The 23,498-nt window shown below is 37.4% G+C and overlaps 1 protein-coding gene across 2 annotated transcripts in view; it reads left to right on the top strand.

Annotated features, from left to right (window-relative positions):
- The first annotated feature begins 239 nt into the window (after positions 1-239).
- Positions 240-23,498, top strand: part of CNOT1 (CCR4-NOT transcription complex subunit 1) — a 56,447-nt gene continuing 33,188 nt past the window's right edge. For both annotated transcript variants that reach the window (XM_068992683.1, XM_068992682.1), the window contains exons 1-15: positions 240-454; positions 6,100-6,207; positions 7,106-7,204; positions 7,550-7,618; positions 7,706-7,760; positions 8,215-8,418; positions 10,307-10,475; positions 11,491-11,617; positions 11,760-11,870; positions 14,417-14,587; positions 14,993-15,120; positions 17,314-17,554; positions 19,218-19,337; positions 20,075-20,197; positions 20,368-20,519. In XM_068992683.1, the coding sequence (XP_068848784.1) occupies positions 353-454; positions 6,100-6,207; positions 7,106-7,204; positions 7,550-7,618; positions 7,706-7,760; positions 8,215-8,418; positions 10,307-10,475; positions 11,491-11,617; positions 11,760-11,870; positions 14,417-14,587; positions 14,993-15,120; positions 17,314-17,554; positions 19,218-19,337; positions 20,075-20,197; positions 20,368-20,519 (1,979 nt within the window). In that variant the 5' untranslated portion in view covers positions 240-352. The remainder of the gene's footprint in view (positions 455-6,099; positions 6,208-7,105; positions 7,205-7,549; positions 7,619-7,705; positions 7,761-8,214; positions 8,419-10,306; positions 10,476-11,490; positions 11,618-11,759; positions 11,871-14,416; positions 14,588-14,992; positions 15,121-17,313; positions 17,555-19,217; positions 19,338-20,074; positions 20,198-20,367; positions 20,520-23,498) is intronic.

Raw genomic sequence — 23,498 nt, 5'->3', positions numbered from 1 at the left:
TCTTTTTATACTGCCCCTACCTAATTTTTCAAACTTGGCATCTTTTTATCAGTAACGGTTGAGACATCATAATTTTTTAAAAGGTCCTTGGTGGTATTTCAGGTCTTAAGATGGAGAGTTATTTAACCTCTTTTAATCCTAATAAATTACCTAATTAAATTTTTTTTATTCTAAATAGGTACCATGTTTCAGAACAGAGTAAGACTCCTGGTAAAAAAGAACTGAAGACACTGTACAGACACCAGATACAGGCTGATTACAAAGAAAGCAGTAACCTGCCTCTGAGGTGACTAAAGGGGAATAATGGTGATTTTGCGCCGGGCTCGGCCGCCTGCTTCCGCCCCAACCAGCAATGAATCTTGACTCGCTCTCGCTGGCCTTGTCTCAAATCAGCTACCTGGTGGACAATTTAACCAAGAAAAACTACCGAGCCAGCCAGCAGGAAATACAGCATGTAAGTAAACTAGTGAGAAAGCAAGCATCATTAAAGGAATGAATGAAGGAAATGAGTAAAGGAATACAGTGAAGAAAATTGGAAATTTATGTGGGTATGCTGCATGAAAAATAACTTTGTCTCTTATTTCTAGTGATTTCAGATTAATATATAGAGGAGATCTTACTTCATTGCTTTTTTCCACATTTTAGGATTCACAGATTTTGATTTTTCTATAAAGCTTAGGAATGTGGTCTGTTTCATTTTAGTCGGTCCCGTTTTCTTTTCTGCCTTAAAAAAAGTGAGATATACTTCACAAACTATGAAACTGCTCCTTTTAAAATGTAAAATTTGCTAGTTCTTAGTATATTCATAAAGTTGTTTGGCTGTTGCCATCTAACTCGAGAATGTTCACATCACCCCAAGAGGAAACACCTGAATCCATTAGCAGTTGCTTTCCATTTCTCCCTACCTCCAGCCATTGGCAACCACCAACCTACTTTGCCTCCATGGGTTTGCCTTTCTGAACATTTCATATAAATGGAATCATACCATATGAGGCATTTTGTTTCTGCCTTCTTTCACTAGCGTAAGTTTTCAAGGTTAATTCATGTTGAAGCATGCATCTGGATATTTAGGTTTGGTTCCACTTTTGGCTGTTGTAAATATTGTGGCTGTCAACATTCATTTACACGTTTTGGGTGGATGTTTATTTTAAATTTTTGAGAGTATATACCAAAGAATGGAATTGCTGGGTCATATGGTAATTTAGGAGAACTGTGGTGGAAACTCAGTAAAAATCTTGGCCAGCTCCACAGGGAAAGCTGGAATGGATATCACAGTGGTCCCCTGGGGGTCCCAGATGGCTTGGCCTTTGTATCCGTGTTGTTGTATGAGGGCTGCCTCAGAAAGACCATGTGTTCTTGGGTAATACGATTCAGCTTAGACGAACACGGAAGGAGCCAATTGCAGGGGTACCTACAACTTTACCTTGAAGTGGGAAATATGGTGGCACTGCCTGGATTTCCCCCAGCAAGGCTCAATGTGGTCAGCTTAATAGTATATTATAATTGGTTTGATCGGCTTCTCTACTCTGAAGACCTCAAGGTGTGGGACTGTCCTTTAGTCTCTATCTCCTATACCTAACCTTTAGTGTTCAAGTGCATTTGAATTGAAATAAAAGAAGGAATAAATTATTTAATAATTAATTTTGAATGTCGATGCTAGAATGTTTGGTGTTAGCCTTGGGCTGAGGTTTTCAGTGTGTACAGATTTTCTTAAGACAAGTGTGGCCTCACTGGTACCTTTCAGATAACCCCCCTATTTTACTTTGAGAATGGTAAGAAATTTGGAACTGGGATGGGAATAGGGTTCTAGTTCTTGACTCTGGATTTCCTTTGGTGATAGGTAAAGGCTTACTGCAGTTCTTAGCTGCCTAGTATTTATTTTTATAAACATTTAGGGGCTTCCCTTGTGGCTCAGACAGTAAAGAATCTGTCTGCAATGCAGGAGACCCTTGTTCAGTCCCTGGGTTGGGAAGATCCCCTGGAGAAGGGATCTTCTCCAGTATTCTTGCCTGGAGAATTCCATGAACTGAGGAGCCTGGTGGGCTGTATAGTCCATGGGGTCACAGAGAGTTGGACACAACTGAGTGACTAAGACTTTTCACTTGTTGTGGCTTAAATAGGTTGACTGGAATTGTGTTCCGTTTGTTTTCTTCTGCTGACAAGTAGGAAGAAGGAATATTTATCAGATTTTCTTTAGATGTATGAAATCTGTAAACGTGAATGAGCTGGCTAGTATTACTATGCTATAGGTGAAAAAGCAACTTGAGAATTTAATTTGCCCCCTTAGTCAGGATTTTACAATGTCCCTTAGAGAGTAACTCCTATAGTTGTTATTTTCTTTGAAAATATTTGTTGTCATTATTAAAAAGATATGAGGACTTTGCTGGTGGTCCATTGGCTAAGACTCCACACTCCCAACGCAGGGGTCCTGGTTCGATTCCTGGTCAGGGAACTAGCTCCAACATGCTACAACTAAAGATCAAAGATCCCTCATGCTGCTGCTAAGACCCGGTGCTGCCAAATAAATTAGTAAATATTTAAAAAGGTACTATATGAGTAAAATATAGAAAAATAAAATCAAGCCTGATTTTCCTACTCAGCTTTTTAATACTTGAGTAATTTTTGGTTTGCATTAAAAGTATTTTTATTATAAAAACATTTTATACTGTTCTTTAAATGATAGTCTCAATAAATTTAAAAATTTTATTAAAATTTCAATTATTTCATTTATAAAATGTAATAATACAGTTTTAAGATTTTATTAAAGATGATCTCAATCACACATGAGTAGGTATAATAGAACCCCCATGAATCTGTCATCTGGTTTCATTTACCATAAACCTAATCTCAATACCATTATCACATCTTTTTTTAAAAAGCTAAGTAAGTTTTTTTTTTTTTTAATGTTATTAGAGTATAGTTGATTTACAGTGTTGGTTAATTTCTGGTGTACAGCAGAGTGATTCAGTTATGTGTATGTATATTATTTTTTGTATTCTTTTCCATTATTGTTTTATTACAGGATACTGAATATAATTCTCTGTGTTGTAGAATAGGATGTTTATCCAGTAGGATGTGTTTATCCATTCTGTACAATAGTTTGCACCTGCTACTCTCAAATCCCAATCCTCCTCCAAACACTTCCCCCCCGGCAGAATAGTTCTTAAGCATCAAATATCCAGTTAACATTAGCATTTTTTCAGTTGCCTCATTTAAAAAAATGTAAAAACTGTTGACTTGAGTCAGGACTGCCCCCCCATAGTTTGTTGCATTTTTATTAAATCTCTTTTAAAATCTATGGTTAATCCTTCTCTTCCCACCCCCTGCAGTTATTTTGTTAAATCAGATTGTCCTGTAGTTACCCACTGTCTGAATATTGCTGATTACATTCCCGGGGTGATATTTTACATGTTCTTTACTTTCCTATAAATTGATAATTAAATTTGGGAACTTAATCAGATTAAGTTTTTTTCCTCCCTTAGGACAATTTTATGGGTGGCAGTGTATATTTAATTAGGAGGTTCATAATGTCTAGTCTCTATTTTTGTGATTGTCAGGCATTGTTCATTGACTGGATTTCATTGATTATTAAGGATTGCAAAGTGGTAACATTCTAATTGTTAGCATTTTTTATTAGTTGAAATAATTCTGTAAATGGAAACTTGCCCTTACCACCTGTAATTATCTGGTTGCCTGAAGTATGATTTATATAGAGGAAGGGCTTGATTCTGTTTGCTAGTTTTCAAAATGACTTATTTCCTAGCCTCCAAAATAAGACCAATGAATGATTTTTTAATATTAGAAATCTGCATATTTTTTTAACATATTTGATGTGTTTGAATCCATTGAAAGGATTCTTGATATTCATCCATTATCCTTCTTGGCCAGTGAAAGCTTATTCTTATTGGCTTCCAAGTCCTTTGACCCTATTTTAAATTAAAAAAAAAAAAATTTCCTCCTTCCTTCCTTGAGCCTTCGCTGCTGCATGGAATTTTTCCAGTTGCAGTGTCCCGGCTTCCCACTGTGGTACTTCTCTTGTTGCAGAGCACAAGCTCTAGGTGCACAGGCTTCAGTAGCTGGGGCACATGGTATCAGTTGCTCCATGACGTGTGGGATCTTCTGGGACCAGGTATTGAGCTTATGTCCCCTGCATTGGTAGGCAGATTCTTAAACCACTGGATGGCCAAGGAAGTCACTGAAGGTTTTTTTTTTTTTTAATATGAGAGGCTAGAATAGGAAAAAAGTAGTCTTAGTTCCACCATCTTTTACTTAGGAGTTTGACAGTTTTGTCCTTAAATTAATGTCTTTTGTGTTAAAAGTAATCTTTTATGTCTCCTGCAAAAATTTTTCATGTTCTTTTCAATATGTTAAACTGTTTGAATAGGTGCACTGTTTTTTATAAAGTAATCCGAAGCATTCATACAGATAATACACTAAAAACCCAGAACAAATCTTTTGGTTCATGGAGTCTGTTAATGTGCTGTTTAATAGACAGATTATTACTCTACATATACATTGTGCTAAGCTCTTTTCAATAACCTCAGATATGCAGATGACACCACCCTTATGGCAGAAAGTGAAGAGGAACTAAAAAGCCTCTTGATGAAAGTGAAAGAGGAGAGTGAAAAAGTTGGCTTAAAGCTCAACATTCAGAAAACAAAGATCATGGCATCTGGTCCCATCACTTCATGGGAAGTAGATGGGGAAACGGTGGAAACAGTGTCAGACTTTATTTTTTATATAATCACTGCAGATGGTGATCACAGCCATGAAAATAAAAGATGCTTACTCTTTGGAAGGATAGTTATGACCAACCTAGATAGCATATTCAAAAGCAGAGACATTATTGCCAACAAAGGTCCGTCTAGTCAAGACTGGTTTTTCCAGTGGTCATGTATGGATGTGAGAGTTGGACTGTGAAGAAAGCTGAGTGCGGAAGAATTGATGCTTTTAAACTGTGGTGCTGGAGAAGACTCTTGAGAGTCCACTTGGACTGCAAGGAGATCCAACCAGTCCATTCTAAAGGAGATTAGTCCTGGGTGTTCTTTGGAAGGAGTGATGCTAAAGCTGAAACTCCAGTACTTTGGCCACCTCATTCAAAGAGTTGACTCATTGGAAAAGACTCTGATGCTGGGAGGGATTGGGGGCAGGAGGAGAAGGGGACAGCAGAGGATTAGATGGCTGGATGGTATCACCGACTCGGTGGACGTGAGTCTGAGTGAACTCTGGGAGTTGGTGATGGAGAGGGAGGCCTGGTGTGCTGTGATTCATGGGGTCGCAAAGAGTCGGACATGACTGAGTGACTGAACTGAACTGAAGATCTTTTCTTGACTAGATATGACATGAGCACAGACACATAAATTCCCAGTTCTCACTTATAGTCTAGTGAGCCGTAGAAGATAGAAAATTATCTGGTGATTGTAAGTACCATGGAGAGAAGTAAAGCAGGGTGAGGGGTGATGATGGCAGGTCATATTGCTATTTTAGGGAGGGTAATTAGGAAATCTCTCACTGATGAAGTGACTTTAGAGCAGAAACCTAAAGGAGGTGAGAAGACAAACCATTTTTAGATACCTGGAGTTTTTTTAGTTAGAGGGAATAGCGTTGGTAAATTTCAGCAACAGCCAGAAGCTCAGGGCTAGTACTAATAATCAGATCAGTTCCTTTAGGGCTGTTCCCTGTGGGCTATTATTATAAAAGTTGCAGTTGTGTTAGATTTCAGGTTATACTCTTTAGGGTAAAAACAACAATGGACAGAAAAAGTGAGGCTCCCACGAGTGCAGTTTGTTATAAAATTGTTGCCTTACAACTTCAGTGTGTCATTTGTGCTGTTTGATATTTTTGGTGTAGAGGGGAATCAATGTACACAATTAGGTGGGGCTAATTCCTGATAGTTTCTGTTTTTCTTTCCTTCTTGCTAGTGCCTGTAGGAAGCATTTTAAAAATACGTAATCACAAAATATTGGCACCTCCATCTCAATTCCTAGAACTCTTATTCCAGAATGAACAGTTATGTAATTTGGGATGTTGTCCTAGAGGTGAATTAAAAAAAAAAATCACTCAGTTTTGACTACAAACTCGTATTTTTGGTCTTTTTAGATTGTGAATCGGCACGGTCCTGAGGCAGACAGGCATTTGTTACGCTGCCTATTTTCGCATGTGGATTTCAGTGGCGATGGTAAAAGCAGTGGCAAAGATTTTCATCAGGTATTTGGGGCTTACACAGTATATATTTGCTTAGATCCAATTGTTCCCTGAGTTGCATTTTGGGCATAGTTGCATAGCAGATCACACATACAAATAGGATCCAGAAATAATCTTAGCTGAATGGCTTAAAGATAGAGGGACTTCTCCTTTCCTTGTCCTTCTCTTCTCTTGCCTGGCTGAAGAAGGCAATGGCAACCCACTCCAGTACTCTTGCCTGGAAAATCCCATGGACGGAGGAGCCTTGTAGGCTGCAGTCCATGGGGTCGCAAGGAGTCAGACATGACTGAGCGACTTCACTTTCACTTTTCCCTCTCATGCATTGGAGAAGGAAATGGCAGCCCACTCCAGTTCTTGCCTGGAGAATCTCAGGGACGGGGGAGCCTGGTGGGCTTCCGTCTCTGGGGTCACCCAGAGTCGGACACGACTGAGGCGACTTAGCAGCAGCAGCACCAGCAGACCATTATAGCTACACAATTCAGGCTTAGAGAACTGGAAATGAGACCTGCTTGAAGGAAGCGGGACTGTAGGGCAGTCCGCAGAAAGAAGATCTCTTGTCCTAGATCGAGTTCTATGGCTTGATTCTTAATCTGGGAGCAGTTTGTCATGATATTATGGTGACCTTGTCAATGGACTCTCTCCTGCAGAGGTTTTGGTTAACACTTATTGTTAATAGACTTTGGTAGTTTCAGTGGGATTTTTTTTTGCTTTGCTTTTTTTTGTTGTTTGTTTTTTATTTTTATTTTTTTGTTTTTTCAGTGGGATTTTTAAAGAGCTGATTTTGATAATGTAGGAACAGTATACAGTATCAGGTTACCCTTTAATATTCTGAGCAATACTGCTTCTGTTTATGCAAGATAATGACTGAGTGCTAATGAAATTTTATTTTTTATTTTTAAAGACTCAGTTTCTGATTCAGGAGTGTGCGTCACTGATTACGAAGCCAAATTTTATCTCAACGCTGTCCTATGCCATTGATAATCCATTGCACTATCAGAAGGTTGGTATTCCTTTTAGTAGCCCTAAGATGTAATTTCTTATTAGATGTTGTAAAAAACCCTTAATCCTTGATCTCGTATCATATTTTAATTTAAAAACTTCAAATACCTACTTTGGGGGGTTTTATAGCTTTCTAACAAAGTCAGGGTAGTTTGATAATAATTAGAACCTTAATAAAACCAGGTCATATCAAGGCTTAAGCTTGTCAGAACACAGTTCCACAACTGTTGCCAGCCTCACTGCAAGTTTGTCACTCCTCTGCAGCACCATCATTGGGTGAACAGATGCTTTTATAGATCTGAAGATTGTATGCTCCTATTTTAAAATAAAGTTTGGTTTGTTTCAGAGTTTAAAGCCTGCACCCCACTTATTTGCCCAGCTGAGTAAAGTTCTCAAGTTAAGCAAAGTACAAGAGGTAAGTGATTTAAGAAAAGAGATATGCAGAATTAGCAATAAAACAACTATTTGTACTCTTTGGTCAATCTGACCCTTCTTGTTTCAGGTAATTTTTGGCCTTGCCCTCTTGAATTCTTCCAGCACAGATCTCAGAGGTTTTGGTAAGTTCTTCTTTCCTGTAGTGAGGTTAGAGTCTTTAAAATCTGTGGATTTCTGAATCTTGAATTTCCATAGTTTAGAGAGTATGATTATTTTTGTTTGATCTCCTTTGTGTGTATAGTAAAAACACATTAAAATTTGCCTTCATAACCATTTTCAAATGTATAATTCAGTAGGGTTAACTGTTCACATTGTTATGTAGTGGATGTCTGGAACTTCTTTGTTCTGAAAAACTCAAGCTCTGTACCTGTTCAGAAATTCTCTACCCCCTCACCAAACCCTTGGCAATTGGTCTTTTGTTTTATGTCTGCCAGCTAGAGCTGTGAAAACACAGAGGGTGAAGGGTGAGTTGGTGAATGAGAACGATGGTCATCTATCTACATTTTGATGGTATGTGACTTCTGACCTGTTGTGGTGCAAAAATAACTTTTGTTTGTTTGTTTACTTCCCTTCTAGCTGCCCAGTTTATCAAACAGAAGCTTCCAGATCTTCTGCGTTCTTACATTGACGCAGACGTCAGTGGAAATCAGGAAGGTGGCTTCCAAGATATAGCAATAGAGGTCCTACACCTCCTCCTGTCCCATCTCCTCTTTGGGCAGAAGGGAGCCTTTGGAGTTGGACAGGAACAGATAGACGCCTTTCTTAAGACGCTGCGCAGAGGTAAAAAGACTGTCTGTAGCCTATAAAAGATGATACAAAAGATGGTTTTTTTGGATGAACACACATGGCAAAGGGATTTTAGAATACAAATGAAGACAGTGATTTACCTTTCTGTTAAGTTGATAATCTTTGAGAAGGAAGAGAGTATTTTATAATTTAATATACAAAAGTGATAAAAGCCTTGTTATAGAAATAGTATAATGTGAAGAGTACTTCACCGACAATCTTGTTGTCTAAGTGCCACCTCAGTTTGGGCTTGGTGTATTTCCATGTGGTCAGATTTTTCCCTTTAATGGGAGACAGAGACTGCGGTATTGTGGCATGTTCTTTTTGGTTTGAAAGAAATTGATCACTCTTGATATACCCACTTTGGCTCTTTGGCTGCTGGCATTGTGCTCAGATAACTCCTGGTTCTGTTGTTGCCATCTTCCTTTCAGAGATCTTTAAAACAAATCTTATAGTGGACTAGCCACTATCCATTTTTACTGTTATTATTGTTTTCTTAACGTTTATATAATTTATATTAAAATTTATATAATTTTAAACTGCATTAACTTTCTCAGTAATAGGAAGTTTTCCACTTGTCAGTGAAATGAAGAGACATGGATGTACCAGTTGTTTCTGATGCCTTCCTTGCATGGGAATTGATAGCTCTGTGTGACATTTTAGAGTGATATATAGGGTGTGAAGTATATAGTGATATATAGGAACAACAGACTGGTTCCAAATAGGAAAAGGAGTACATCAAGGCTGTATATTGTCACCCTGCTTATTTAACTTATATGCAGAGTACATCATGAGAAAACACTGCGCTTATGGAAGCACAGGCTGGAATCAAGATTGCTGAGAGAAATATCAATAACCTCAGATATGCAGATGACACCACCCTTACGGCAGAAAGTGAAGAAGAACTAAGGAGCCTCTTGATGAAAGTGAAAGAGGAGAGTGAAAAAGTTGGCTTAAAACTCAACATTCAGAAAACTAAGATCATGGCATCCAGTCCTATCACTTCATGGCAAATAGATGGGAAAACAGTGGCTGACAGTTTTCTGGGCTCCAAAATCACTGCAGATGGTGATTGCAGCCATGAAATTAAAAGATGTTTACTCCTTGGAAGGAAACTTATGACCAACCTAGACAGCATATTGAAAAGCAGAGACATTACTTTGCCAACAAAGGTCCGTTTAGTCAAGGCTATGGTTTTTCCAGTAGTCACGTCTGGATGTGAGAGTTGGACTGTGAAGAAAGCTGAGTGCAAAGAATTGATGCTTTTGAATTGTGGTGTTGGAGAAGACTCTTGAGAGTCCCTTGGACTGCAAGGAGATCCAACCAGTCCATCCTAAAGGAGATCAATCCTGGGTGTTCATTGGAAGGACTGATTTTGAAGCTGAAACTCCGATACTTTGGCCACCTGATGCAAAGAATTGACTCATTGGAAAAGACCCTGATGCTGGGAAAGATTGAGGTCAAGAGAAGAGGATAACAGAGGATGAGATGGTTGGATGGCATCACCGACTCAATGGACATGGGTTTGGGTGGACTCCAGGAGTTGGTGAATTGCGTGCTGCAGTTCATGGGGTCGCAAAGCATCGGACACGACTGAACTGAACTGAACTGATAGGGTGTGACTTGGTCAATAGATAATGGGATCTAAAAGAATTAAAAATATACTCACGACAGTTATATATGACAAAGGAACATTCAAATTTTAGAATTGGTGTTGAAGTCATAGTTTGGACTGGGCTAGCCGGGTTGGAAAAAACTGAATAAACTTTGCTTTGAGTATGAACTTGTCAAAGACTCAGGTTTGAGGGACTTTTAAAGAGTAAAAGAGGACAGTTCGTTTTTAATCAATGTAACAGTTATAATTATCTTCTTCCTTTTTCAGATTTTCCCCAGGAACGCTGTCCGGTGGTGCTTGCACCACTTTTATACCCTGAAAAACGGGACATTCTAATGGACAGAATCCTGCCTGATTCCGGAGGGGTAGCTAAAACCATGATGGAGAGCTCTTTGGCTGATTTTATGCAAGAAGTGGGCTATGGCTTTTGTGCAAGGTTGGTAGTAAGGCATTTTAAACCTCTGATTACTCTTAGGACAAGTACAATGTCATTTTTTAAAGCAAGTTCCTGATGATTCCTTGATGTGTTTTCTTTGCCTCTCAAGAATTTTGCTTCTAAATTCAATCTTCCACATATTAGTTTTGCTGCCACCTATTAGTGTTTTGGTGGCTAAATTTCTACTTCTCCACCCCCCTAATTGCTCACATTTATGATTCAGGGGTTCCTAGCCTAGTTGGCATGTTAGGCATTTTTAGCTTTTGAGAGAGAAAGGGCATTGCAGCAAGTGTTAATGGGACTGTGTCCCATCCAGCATGCCTGATTTGCTCCTGCCTGCTCCTACCCTCAATTTCCTCACTGTGCCTTGATTTTTACAGTCTTCCTTTTCTGGCCTTTCATACCCTGCCTCTCAAATATTTTCCCCACCTGCCAGGGGCATCAGAGGAAATTGCTTACCCTAATGGTAGCACTTAGACTGTTAAACAGTGGATCATTAATGTTTCTTCTGAGAATATATTATTAAGGGCGTTTATGTGCTTTAGTTTGACTGTAAGTGTAACATTTAATATTTTTAAAACTCATGTAAATCACATTTCCACTTAACGTTTGAAAGTGTATTTCTTATGTGTATGTATGTGCCTGGCATAAAACTTCTGTTGGTGCAAAGTGAAAAAAAGTACATTTTCAAGGCTTTGTACATATCAGAATAACCCTTGATTGGTATAAATCAAGTTACTCTTTAAAATACTGTTATTCAAAGATTGAGGAGGATAATTTTGTTTCTTTTTGAAAGATACTACTCTTAATTCATAGTTCCTTCTTTCATCAGTATTTTAAACTTTTTTCTTAACTGGGCATTTTTTCCATTACTTGCTGTGTAAAAGTAAGAAGAAATGAAGTGTATTACTCTATGTTAGTAAAACTAGTGATTTCACTCAAAGACTCAGATGAGTGTTTATCTTAACTTTGGTGTTGAGGGTGCTATTTTTCTGAAGTTAAATTTTTGTTTCAGTATTGAAGAATGTCGCAATATAATCATGCAGTTTGGTGTTCGGGAGGTCACAGCTGCCCAGGTTGCAAGAGTTTTAGGAATGATGGCTCGAACTCATTCAGGATTAACAGACGGAATTCCATTACAGGTAAGTGTGTCAATCAACTATTTTACAAAGTGAATTAATGTCCTACCCTTTTTATTTTATTAAGTCAGTATGATTGTTCTATCAATCTGAGCTGAACACATGCAGTAGTTGGCTTTGTTTAATTCATTTTTTACTCTTACAGAGTATCTCTGCTCCTGGCAGTGGAATCTGGAGTGATGGAAAAGATAAAAGTGATGGAGCACAGGCACACACATGGAATGTAGAAGTCTTGATCGATGTTCTCAAAGAACTGGTGAGTGCATGTAATGTTGTATATTTATGATGTTAGCAAGGTATAGCCCAGAGAATGAAAATTTTAATGAGTAAAGTGCCTAGCTGAATGAGGGCTGCACTGTTCTGTAATTTCTGACTTCATTGGCTTAAATGTAATGAAACATCAGAAATAATTATGTACTGGAAATAGCGCATAGTCAAACTCTAGCTTTGTTCATAATAAATTGTTGCTATGCAGTTCTGAATCACACTGATGAGATGATTTGCTAGTGGTTACTGTGTGGTTTTTGGGGAAGGATGAATTTGTTACAAAGTAATGATTATATGAAGAATTATTGAGGATAAAGTCTGAATGTTTTCTGGAAGGTGTAACAAAAACCCTGCCAACTTTGTTTATGGTGGGTAGGAATAATAAAAATCAATACATCTCGTACTAGTTCCACTTCTAGAATATCCATAACTAAATAATTGGCTCCCAAATAAAAAGTACTTCTCCTAAAATAAAAAGTACCTCTCCTAAGATGTTGAAATGTTAAATAAAAGGGTGAAACTTCTAGTTATTAAAAGGGAGTGTGGAGTCAAGATCAAGATGTAATATTCCAGGCTTGTTCATAAAATGTCAAGAAACTACATATAAGGCTAATGACTACACACACACACACATTACATTCTTGGTAAGGTGTCAGGTCATTTATTCCATATTTCAGTTTTAGTTTTCTACATATGTACTTAGAGGCAGAACTGAATAACAAGGAATCGTACCATTCTCTGTATGACCTTAATGTCAAAGGGGTTTCCTTTTATTTTTCTTAATAGTAAATGGGTTTATGGTGTTCAAACCTATTAAAAAAATAACTTGATCATAGCAGAAAATTTGGAAAGTGAAAAGAAAGAAAAGCAAAATAAAATCACAGTTTTATCACTTATGGATAACCAGTTATTTGTTCTTAACCTGTGGTTGTCTATAAAATGAAAACATGCTTTTCTCTCTGTTTCATCGCAGTAGTTTATTGCCTTATTGACAATACTCTCTTTTTAATTGTAGACAAGGACAGTGTTCCATGTTATCTGAACCTATGTTGTTTTGATTTCAGAGTGCAAAGGCTATAAATTAAATACCTTCAGTGTGGATTTGAATAGTTGAATTAGTAATACTTTCCTCTTCCTTTTTCTTCTCATATATTTGAGTTTCTGTACATTTTTTCGTAGACAGGGAGCAGAGGACAATTTCAGACACACATAGGGTTAATAATTTATTTGTTTTTGTTGACTACCCAAGATGGAAGGAGGAAACCATAGGGGTACACCTGTGGACTTCCCAAACTTAACCTCTTTCTAGGAATGCTATTTAATAGTATATTTATGATTCTGTTCTGTCACATTCAGTCCTTGAAACCAACTGTAGAAAAAAATCTCAACTCTGAATGCTGTTGTTGCCTTAGAGTGAATATCCCAACTGAAGTTTACTCTTTGTACTGTATACAAAGCAAGTGTTCAGAGAAGTCTTCAGAGAAGTCACCTTAAAGCAAAACTAAACTGGATATGATGCTTTGGTTGGAGATTTAATTTTGAAGTATGCACATCCTTTTCTTTTCCCTTTCAAGCACAAAATATTCTTTTTTTTTTTTTTTTTCCATTTTGGCCACACAATGTGGCATGCAGGATCTTAGTCCCCCACCCAGGGATCCAACTTGTGCCATGACATTGGGAGCTCAGAGTCTTAACCACTGGGGCACCCACTTGGGACACCAGAGAAGTCCCAAGCACAAAATGTTCTTATTGCTTGGTGCAGAGTGTTTGGTAAATGATCTTCTATAAACTTGTTTCCTGTGCTTTGTGTTTCTTTAAGGAATCTCATCATGCTTTTATGAATACTTTCTCATAAAACATTTTTGAATAGAATTTTTTAGTCATTTTGACAAAGAATTTAGATCATTTTTCCTAATGCATACATTGAGATACTTTTAGGGAAGCTCTTTAAGATTGACATTTGGGATAATTGATTTATCTTTGCCACTTTGTTCCAAAGTAATGAAATCTTACTGTAAAGAAGAGGCATTATTGGGATGGGTGTGTTCATTGCACTAAGTAGAGGAAGAGAGATTTCCCCATTATGTCCTCAGATGTATTCAGAAGTATATCATGAGCTGAAAGGTTGGAGTTGCTTGCTGAAAGATTGGAGTTACTTACTAGTAGAGTTGGTTTATTTTTAATATTAAGAATTTGCTTTTCTGAGACTCCCCTGGTGGTTAAGAATCTGCCTTGCAGTGCTGGAGATACAGATTCGATCCATGGTCACTAAACTAAGATCCCATATGCCGCGGGGCAGCTAAGCCCATGTGGTGCAATGAAGACTCAGCACAGCCAAAATAAAAATAAAAAAAATTTTTGAAAAGAATATACCTCTTGTAAGACTTTTTGGTAATGCCAGAAAGATTTAGATGATTTTGTATCTATAATTAGACCATCTTAATTGAGCTAAAGATTTAATGTGACTCTTTGGATAAAGCAGTCAAAATATGTGCACTTTTGTTCTTTAAATTTTGAAGTGCTTTTCTTTTTTAGAACCCGAGTTTGAATTTCAAGGAAGTAACTTATGAACTGGACCATCCTGGGTTTCAAATTCGTGACAGTAAAGGACTTCATAATGTAGTCTATGGCATTCAAAGGGGTCTGGGTATGGAAGTGTTCCCTGTAGATCTCATATACAGACCTTGGAAACATGCAGAAGGCCAGGTAAGTGAATAGTGTTTAGCTATAGAAGAGACACAAAATAACAGCTAACATAGTGACATCTATCGTTTGATTAAAATATTGTTTTAAAGTAGAATTTGTTTTGCATTGCTCAGAAAAGCAGAGACTCCTGTTAATTTTGAAGAAACATTATTATAGTTTAATATCAGACTCAGCTGAAGTGTAGCAATCAATCGGTTTTCCCAGTATTTTAAGGATGTTTGTCTCCAGGGTCGTCATGCACCTTATTTTGTCTGAATTACCTGTGGTTTTAAAAGATCAAATAATTAAGATTTTAAAGGGAAATTTCTGATAACCTTAAGATTGAAATTAGCCTTGTTAAAATGTTTCAGTTTTTTAACATCCACAGCCATTTATGGTAGTAAGGACTTTTTTCTCTTTTTCCAGCTCTCCTTCATTCAGCATTCCCTTATAAATCCAGAGATCTTCTGTTTTGCCGACTATCCCTGTCATACTGTTGCCACTGATATTCTGAAAGCACCACCAGAGGATGACAATCGAGAAATTGCCACATGGTAAACACTCTTCATCTAGCTTTTCTTGAAAGGATCACTTCTACTTTTTTGAAATATGATTAATAGTTAGCCAACTACGTAGTTAAAGATTTAAATGAAATAGTACTTTTAGCAAGCCTGCTTACCCTAAATTTTATATAGTAGGATGTTCTTGGGTGAAAAAATCTCTATTTAGTCCCCTTATCACTAGATACATCTTTCTTCTTGTAATATCTGCCATTGTATATTTTCTGAAACTATCAGACACGTTGGAAGGAGATTTGCATTTCTCTGTTAGGGTTAAATCCCTTCCTTTTCTCTGTAGATTTTGCTTGCTTGCTTTTGTAAGTGGCTCAAAGTGGCCAACTCATGAAATCTCAAACTTTAAGTTAATTATCTATTTTCTTTGTGTTTCAATTCCAAATTTCTGAGGGAGAATCTGATTGGCTGAGTTGGTTTCTCCTGAAACTTAAGTCATTCCTTTCTGAGGGATGGGTGTGCATTACTATTACAATACACTCATGGCTATAGGGAGTGGGCATGGGCTGTTTTGGTCCTCAAAGACATCTACTTTATAATGTTTTTTCCATTTTTTCCAACCATACTCTACTGGGACACTTTCCCAACATGAACAGATAGTGTCTGGGGGGAGAGGGGAGAGAGGAGGATGTGTTGTGGCTGTTAGTTTTAGGACAGTATAAAGCCCTATTGGGCTTGCCAGGTGGCACCAGTAGTAAAAAACCCTCCTGAGAATGCAGGAGACTTAAGAGATGCGGGTTCAGTCCCTGGGTTGGGAAGATCCCCTGGAGTAGGAAATGGCAATCCACTCCAGTATTCTTGCCTGGAGAATCCCCATGGATAGAGGACCCTGGCAGGCTACAGTCCATAGGGTCACACAGAGTCAGACACAAGTGAAGCGACTTAGCATGCATGCACGCACAAAGCCCTGTTGACATCGTCTTATAAAACAAAGGATGGTAAACTGCCTGTAAAGGGTTTAACATCTGGCTTTGTAGGCGAGATGGTCTCTGTGCAACTACTTAACTCTTAAATTGTAGCACAGTATAAATGTGGGTGTGGCTCTATTCCAGCAAAACAGTATTTATAAAAATTAGGCAGTGTGAGATTGGGCCTGCGAATGTTGTTTGCTGATACCTGTTCTGAAAGAATGACCCAAGCAGTGGTCTGTTCTAAAGTGTATCGTTTCCCCAGATGTTCAGGTGTAGCCAATGTTGGATCTACTGGGTTGGTTTGTTTTTTTTTTCCTCCTGTTAAGACTAATGTGTATAGCAGTGTTTCTTCATTTTATTTTAACAGATAAAGACCTCTTTCCAATTTATAAAACTGAAATGTCATTATACATTTAATAACTCCTTGATACACCTGTATATTCAGGTTTCCCTAATTGTCTCAAAAATGGTTTGTAACAGTTTGTATGATTGGGAGTCCAAACAAGGTCTACGTACATAGTTTCTTTCATTCTATAAGTCTTCTTCCTCCATTTTTAAAAATATAATTCTTCACCATTGATTTAATGGAAAAGTAGCATCCTATAGTCTTCCCTATGGTATAGGGTATCTATTTCCTCATGGTGTTTAATTTGATCTCTATTCCATAGTTTTTATGGACTAGGATTAGTAAGATTTGAGGCTTGACTGAAGCCAAGCACATTTAGCTTCTTAGGGCAAGAATAATTCATAGGAGGTATTGTTCACTTCTGGACTTGTATGACATCAAGAGGGGCACATAAGTTAAAACTGTGTTACCAAAGTAAGTGTTACAGCTGGGTTTTCTTTTTAAATTGAAATATAGTTGATTTGCAGTGTTGTGTGAGTCAGGCTGTATTTTTATGTAGAATGTTTCTTGTGTTTATGTTTTACTGAATTTTTGACTGTTTCTAAACTCTGATACTGTTTTTTTCACTCGAATCACAAAAAGATTTTCATGGTGAGGAGGTCCATGGTTATGCAAATGGTCAGTCACATCTGCGCCTTCATCACTTATTTTGTTAATTTGGATGGCTTTTAAAGTTAGTTTGAAAGCATGCCAGCATTATATATTTGAGATGAATCAGCACCAATTTAAATATTTTTCAAATACTAAAAGATGACAGCAACTTGGTTTTGTCTTGATAGCTGGTATCATTTATTTGGAAAATGGATTTTGTGTCCTTAGATTTTCACTGACAGATTATCTTATTTCCATTCTTGTTAGGAAGAGCTTGGATTTGATTGAATCTCTGCTAAGGCTTGCAGAGGTAGGGCAATATGAGCAAGTCAAACAGCTCTTCAGCTTCCCTATCAAACACTGTCCAGACATGCTGGTATTGGCCTTATTACAAATCAACACCTCCTGGCACACCTTACGCCATGAACTCATCTCCACTCTGATGCCAATTTTCCTTGGAAACCACCCTAACTCAGCTATAATTTTGCACTATGCATGGCATGGACAGGTAAGATATGACCATTTCTTTATCTTAATAATCAACATTAAAATTTTTTTGTTGATTTGTGTTTTGGGTGTACAGCAAAGTGAGTGTTACACGTACCCATATTCACTCTCTTAGATTCTGTTCCCATACATGCCGTTACAGGGTGTTGAGTAGAGCGTCCTGTGCTGTACAGTAGGTTCTTATTTAGTTATCTGTTTTGTACATAGTAGTGTGTGTATGTCATTCCCAATCCCCGCCCCCCATAACTATGTTAGTTTCCTACCATCTCTGATTCTATTTCTGCATAATAGACATTCTTTTGATGATGTTCAACTAGAGAAATTGTCAAACTTGGAATCCTGACTCTCTTGAGAAAGTCATACTTCCATAAAATTTATTTTATCTTTTAGCATCATGTAGGTATTAAGTATAAAACTTGAAAGAGCAAGGAGGCAGGACAATTAAAAAAAAAATTTCAGTATTATGAAAACTGTATCACTAGGGTACCAGTACAGAGCTTAATAGAAACAGGAGGTTCTCGTTTTACTTAACAGCAAATGAGAGAATATCACAGATCAATTGAATTGACATAATTTTACTTTAAATTTAAATCCAGCATTTAAATTTTATTTTGGTTCCTACTGAGTCTTCAAGCCCTTGTGCCCCTCCCCCCCCAATTTTGTAGGATGTATTTGACAAGTAAATACTCTTCTGTCCATTGATCTTCCCCTCCTTCCCAGTAGCCTGCAGATACATATAGAGGCTTTAAGAAAAAGCAGTTGTTTTCCCCTTTATACCAAGTGCTCCTCTAAGATATTCCTGCTATTGTTTGTTATATACCAGATAAAACTTGAAAAACATTAGCCTTGGTCCCATTCCTTTCCTCAGGCCACCTGCATTGCTGGAGACTGAAATCACATGAGAGATAAGTTTACAAAGTGTTTATCAAACATTTAACCAGAAGTTTGCAGCGTAGGCCTTCTTAGACTTTTCTCAGTACATCTGTGAGAGAGGGCACAGTGAAGGGACATGCATCACCACTCCTGATTAGATACTTGTTCCACTTGGGCTTTCTGTCACTCTGAGACAGTTACTGAAAAGTGGTTTAGATAGTAGTAGTAATTGCTGTTGCTTCTCTGAGAGACATTAGCTAAATTATCATTCAACTGCAAAGACAGGCTGTTTTCTGCTTTAAAAAATTTTTTTTGAATAATTATAGAAAATGAGCATTATTGTTTGTGATAATAGCTAAATTTAGGATGTACAAACTCTAGTCCCAGAAATACTGAAAAAATATGGCCCTGTGCAACATGAGAGATGATTATCTGAAACTGTTTTGTCTTTATAGGCCAGTAATATGTAATTGAATTTAAAGGATCATGTAAACTTGATGCACCTTCATGTTCACATCATATTTTGCCTTTGAAAATGTTTTATAGGACAGATTTGTTGTAGTGAGTATATGACCTAAGGGTTTAGGGATAGGCATCATTTAGAAGATGTGGAAATAATACCCCTCCCCCGGCAACACAAGTCACTGTAATCAATGCTTTATTATTTGCACTGATACAGCTCAATATTACATGAGTACAGGTGAAATCAGTGTTTGTAATAGCAGTTGCAACAGCGTATCAAAATCATTAGTAGTGGTATTGCTGTTTAACTCCCTTTTTTATTTTCTTAGGGACAGTCTCCCTCAATCCGCCAACTTATCATGCATGCAATGGCAGAATGGTACATGCGAGGGGAGCAGTATGACCAGGCCAAATTGTCTCGAATACTTGATGTGGCCCAGGACTTGAAGGTGAGCTTGGAGGGACAGAGTAACACTTTATTTATTGATGATAAAAATTCCAAGTGTCTTAGGAATAAGTCATATGTAACTCTAAGCTAGAATGGATGAAATTTAGAGTTTTTCCTTATAGGTAGAAAGAGGTTGGAAGAAGAGGTTCCTTAGAGATGTAAAAATGTTTTCATTTACATTTCACTGAGTTTTGTTTGGTCTTCTATGATACTTAAAGGGCTGTTTTAAAGCAAGTGATATTGATATCTTCTTAGATGTAATCTGTGAGATACAATTTTTTGGAGAAACTGGTTGCCTGTCTACTCTTTTACAGATTTCATCAGCATAAACGGATTCTTTTGACAAATAGTCTGATTCTTGATGTCTTTGATGTACACAGTACTGGTGTTGTAGTTGTACTTAGGTTAGAGGAAGCCTGAGTTTAGATTTTTTTTTTAATGGATAAAGATAATTTTTCATGCTTTGTGTTTTGCTTTGCTTTAGGTTTATTTGAAAAAACACAGGGTAAAGTTTATTGTGAAGGTAAAGTCATGTGTTTGTCTTTGAAATGTGATCGTATAGTTAGGGACAAGTGTTACCATTGATATACACTAAGCTGTTTAAAAAATTTTGATTAAGAAAATATTAACAATGTTTTATTTAGACTTGTTTGTGAAAATAAAAACTGGAAACAGAAAATAGGACAGAAAAGTCACTCAATTGCTTGACTCGTAGTTTCTAATATTCTTTTTCTTTAGGCTTTGTCAATGCTGCTAAATGGTACTCCATTTGCCTTTGTTATTGACCTTGCTGCACTTGCTTCACGTCGTGAATACCTCAAACTTGACAAGTGGCTCACAGATAAAATTCGAGAGCATGGAGTAAGTGGGATTGTCCGTTTATTACTGTTTTTAAGTTTTGATGGTCAAGATAACTGAAGAAAATGGCAATGAAAATGTTATTACTATATTCTGGAGTTGAGTTGTAGTGCTTAGTCTGAAATCAATTAATGATGAGTTTCAAATACACTGAAAGACTTTCTCGTTTTCAGGAGCCTTTTATCCAGGCTTGTATGACTTTTTTAAAGAGACGGTGTCCTTCTATTTTGGGTGGACTTGCCCCAGAGAAAGATCAGCCCAAAAGTGCTCAACTTCCTCCAGAAACCCTGGCGACAATGTTGGCCTGTTTACAAGCTTGTGCAGGGTAAGAGGAGTATTTAATACTGGAACTGGATTGTGTGGATAATTGTTGATTTGAGAAAGAGGGTGTGAATGATTAAAAATGACAGCATTTAAGATAATCCAGTGGGTTTTAAGTCCAAAGTACTATACTACTGAAATATGAGATCTGTTTGAATTAATTTTTTAATGTGTGGTGTGAGATAGGATCCCCAATGCATGGTTTTACATGTGAATAGTCGTTTGAAGAGACTGGTCTTTCCGTTTGGAACTATCTTCTGAAAAATCAGTTGCACATAATAGTTTATTCTGGGCTCTTAGTTCTATTCCATTGATCTGTATGCCTGTCCTTATGCCAGTACCACATTGTGTTGATAACTTTCACTTTTAAGTAAATTTTTAAATTGACGTATTGAGTTCTCCAACTTTGCTGTCTACTTCTCCAAAATTGTTTTGGTCATTCTGGGTTCCTTAATTTTCATAACAATCTTAGGGTCAGCTTGTCCATTTCTGCAGAGAAATTACATAGCCCAGTGGGATTTTGATAAGGATTACGTTGAATCTTTAGATCACCTCAGGGGATAGTGCCATTTTAATAGTATTAAGTCTTCCAATTAACAAATCTAGAATATCTTCCCATTTCTTTAGCTTTCTCTAATTTCTTTCAGTGATGTTTGCATTTCTTTAATCATGCTTTTTGCTGGATATTTGATACAAGTCATGGTATCTGAATAGAGAGGTGGTTTTTTTTTTGGGTCTAATTGTTCTTGTTTGAACCTCCAGTCTAAAGTTGAATAGACGTGGTGAGAACAGACAGCCTTATCTTATTGCTGATTTAGGAGGAAAGTATCCAGTGTTTGACCATTAGCTATAATGTTAGTTATGGGTTTTATAGTTATGTTTCACATTGAAGGGAGTTACCTTATCTTCTCTTTCTAGTTAGTTTGGTTATATGTGTGTGTGCTGCATGTCTTATTTGTGGTTGAAAGCTGGAAAGTTTAATATGGCGATTCTCAAAATCACAATTCTCGAAAACCCACTCAAGGATTTTTTGTTTTGTTAATGCTCTTTTCTGAACGAATTCAGTAATATCTGTATTCTTTGTCCTCCTTGGTCACTGATATCTCTGGATAAGCTTTGTTGTTAGCTAAGATTGGAGGTTTTGTTAAACTAAACTCTGGAATCAGTAAGCTATGCTTTACCCTGTGATTCTGTGTGCTATGTCCAGGCACATCTTTAACCCTAAGGTGGTCTCTTGACAAGTCCACTTTGGTATTCACTTGCTTCTTAGTCAGAACCTGAAGGTTGGCTTGAAGTGAACTTGGGCTTGAACCTAAGAATTTGGGCCTTCTTAGGTCTTTCACGGCAGGGGCACAGCTTTAGATGCTAGCACAACCCTACACACACACCATCATGCCTTCTAGATTCCTGGGGAAATGGGAGAGCTTTTCAGATTTCCACCCATGGGAATCATCTGAAGTTTTCCTTTTAAACTTTTCGTTAGCCTGTTGTTTGGTCAAACTGTTAGGAATGTTAACATTCAGGAAGTTAAAACAATGACCTTTAAAATGTTTTCTGCAGATAACCATGGGAAAGAGTTTATTTGCCCTGAGTCAGTTCTTAGGTCCAGTATAGACAACCCGGCCATTGTGGTCTCACAGGGAATCCTCAGATAGGTGAAATAATGATTATAAATGTCAACCCACTCCAGTATTCTTGCCTGGAGAATCCCATGGACAGCGGAGCCTGGTGGGCTACAGTCCACGGGATCGCAAAGAGTCGGACGTGACTGAGCGACCTCGCTTTTCTCTGAGAATGAACTTTAAAGATGTTTCAGCCCAGTTTTGAGTCCTCTTGATCTGGTGGTTGTTGGGTTGCTTGCTGGTTTTCACTGTGATTGTGTTTTAATTCTGAGTGAAGCGTCAGAGTTGGGCAAATTAAGATGTCATAAAGCTTGCTGTTGTTACCAAGAAGTAATCATCTTTCTGGAAGAAAAATTGCCCTCTTTTTTTTTTTTTCCCCCTTGGCCACTCTGCACTGCTCTACCTGGGTTGATCCCTGGCTCCAGCAGTGAAATGAAAGCAAGAAGTCTTAACTCTTGGACTGACAGGGAATTCCTTCCCTTGACTGTTTTAAAGCCTTTTGGTCCATTTCTAGAGTTCTGGAAAAATCAACTCCTACCTTTTTTTGGCTAGTTTTTAGTGTTGTAGTTGGTTTTATGGAGGAGAGAATATTTAGAGGTCTACTCCGCCATCCTCCCTTTTGTTCTGTCCTGTATATTCTTTTTTGTAACTTCTGAAGCATAGTAAAATGAATACCTGTGTGATTCTCAAAGGGGAAAACTAGTAACATTTCAGTAGAGAACTCTGGATCTGACATTTACAACATTAATTTATTGGTCAGGGGGTTGCCAGCTCCATTCTACACATGCCTCATGATAAAAAGCCCTTGAGAAGAACATTGTGTAAATTATGTGGTAATCTCGCTGTCAGTACATGCAAAATACAAAGTAGCAGACAAACACAATCAAGGGACATTGTATAAAAACAAAAAACTGGCTTCTACGTTTTTAAAAAAAATCAAGTTTAAGAAAGAGAAATAAAAGTTGATAAATTCTTGACAGTTTAAAGAAGCAAAAGAGATGTGACAACTCAGTGCAGTGGATTCTGATCCAAGCGGTAAAAAAGAGCGTTGAGGACATTCTGGGATTAATTGATGTAATTTCAATCTGGCCTATTTTATCCTTACCCATCTTGTGTTGGATTTCATGATTGTTGCTTTACAAGGTTATGTAAGAAAATGCCCTTGTTCTTAGAAAACAGGCAATAAAGTATTTAGGGATAAAAGACACCTGATGTATCTAATCTAAAATGTTTTGGAGAGAAGTGGATATTATAGAAAAATGGTTAAATAAATAGGGTAAAATGTAGCTAATTGGTGAGTGAAGCATTTATGGGAGTTCCTTCTACTACTCTGGTCTCTTAAGTTTGGAATTTTGTCAGCT

Source organism: Capricornis sumatraensis, chromosome 20 (assembly GCF_032405125.1).
Source record: "Capricornis sumatraensis isolate serow.1 chromosome 20, serow.2, whole genome shotgun sequence".
Taxonomy (NCBI): domain Eukaryota; kingdom Metazoa; phylum Chordata; class Mammalia; order Artiodactyla; family Bovidae; genus Capricornis; species Capricornis sumatraensis.
This window is presented reverse-complemented; position numbering and strand designations above follow the sequence as displayed.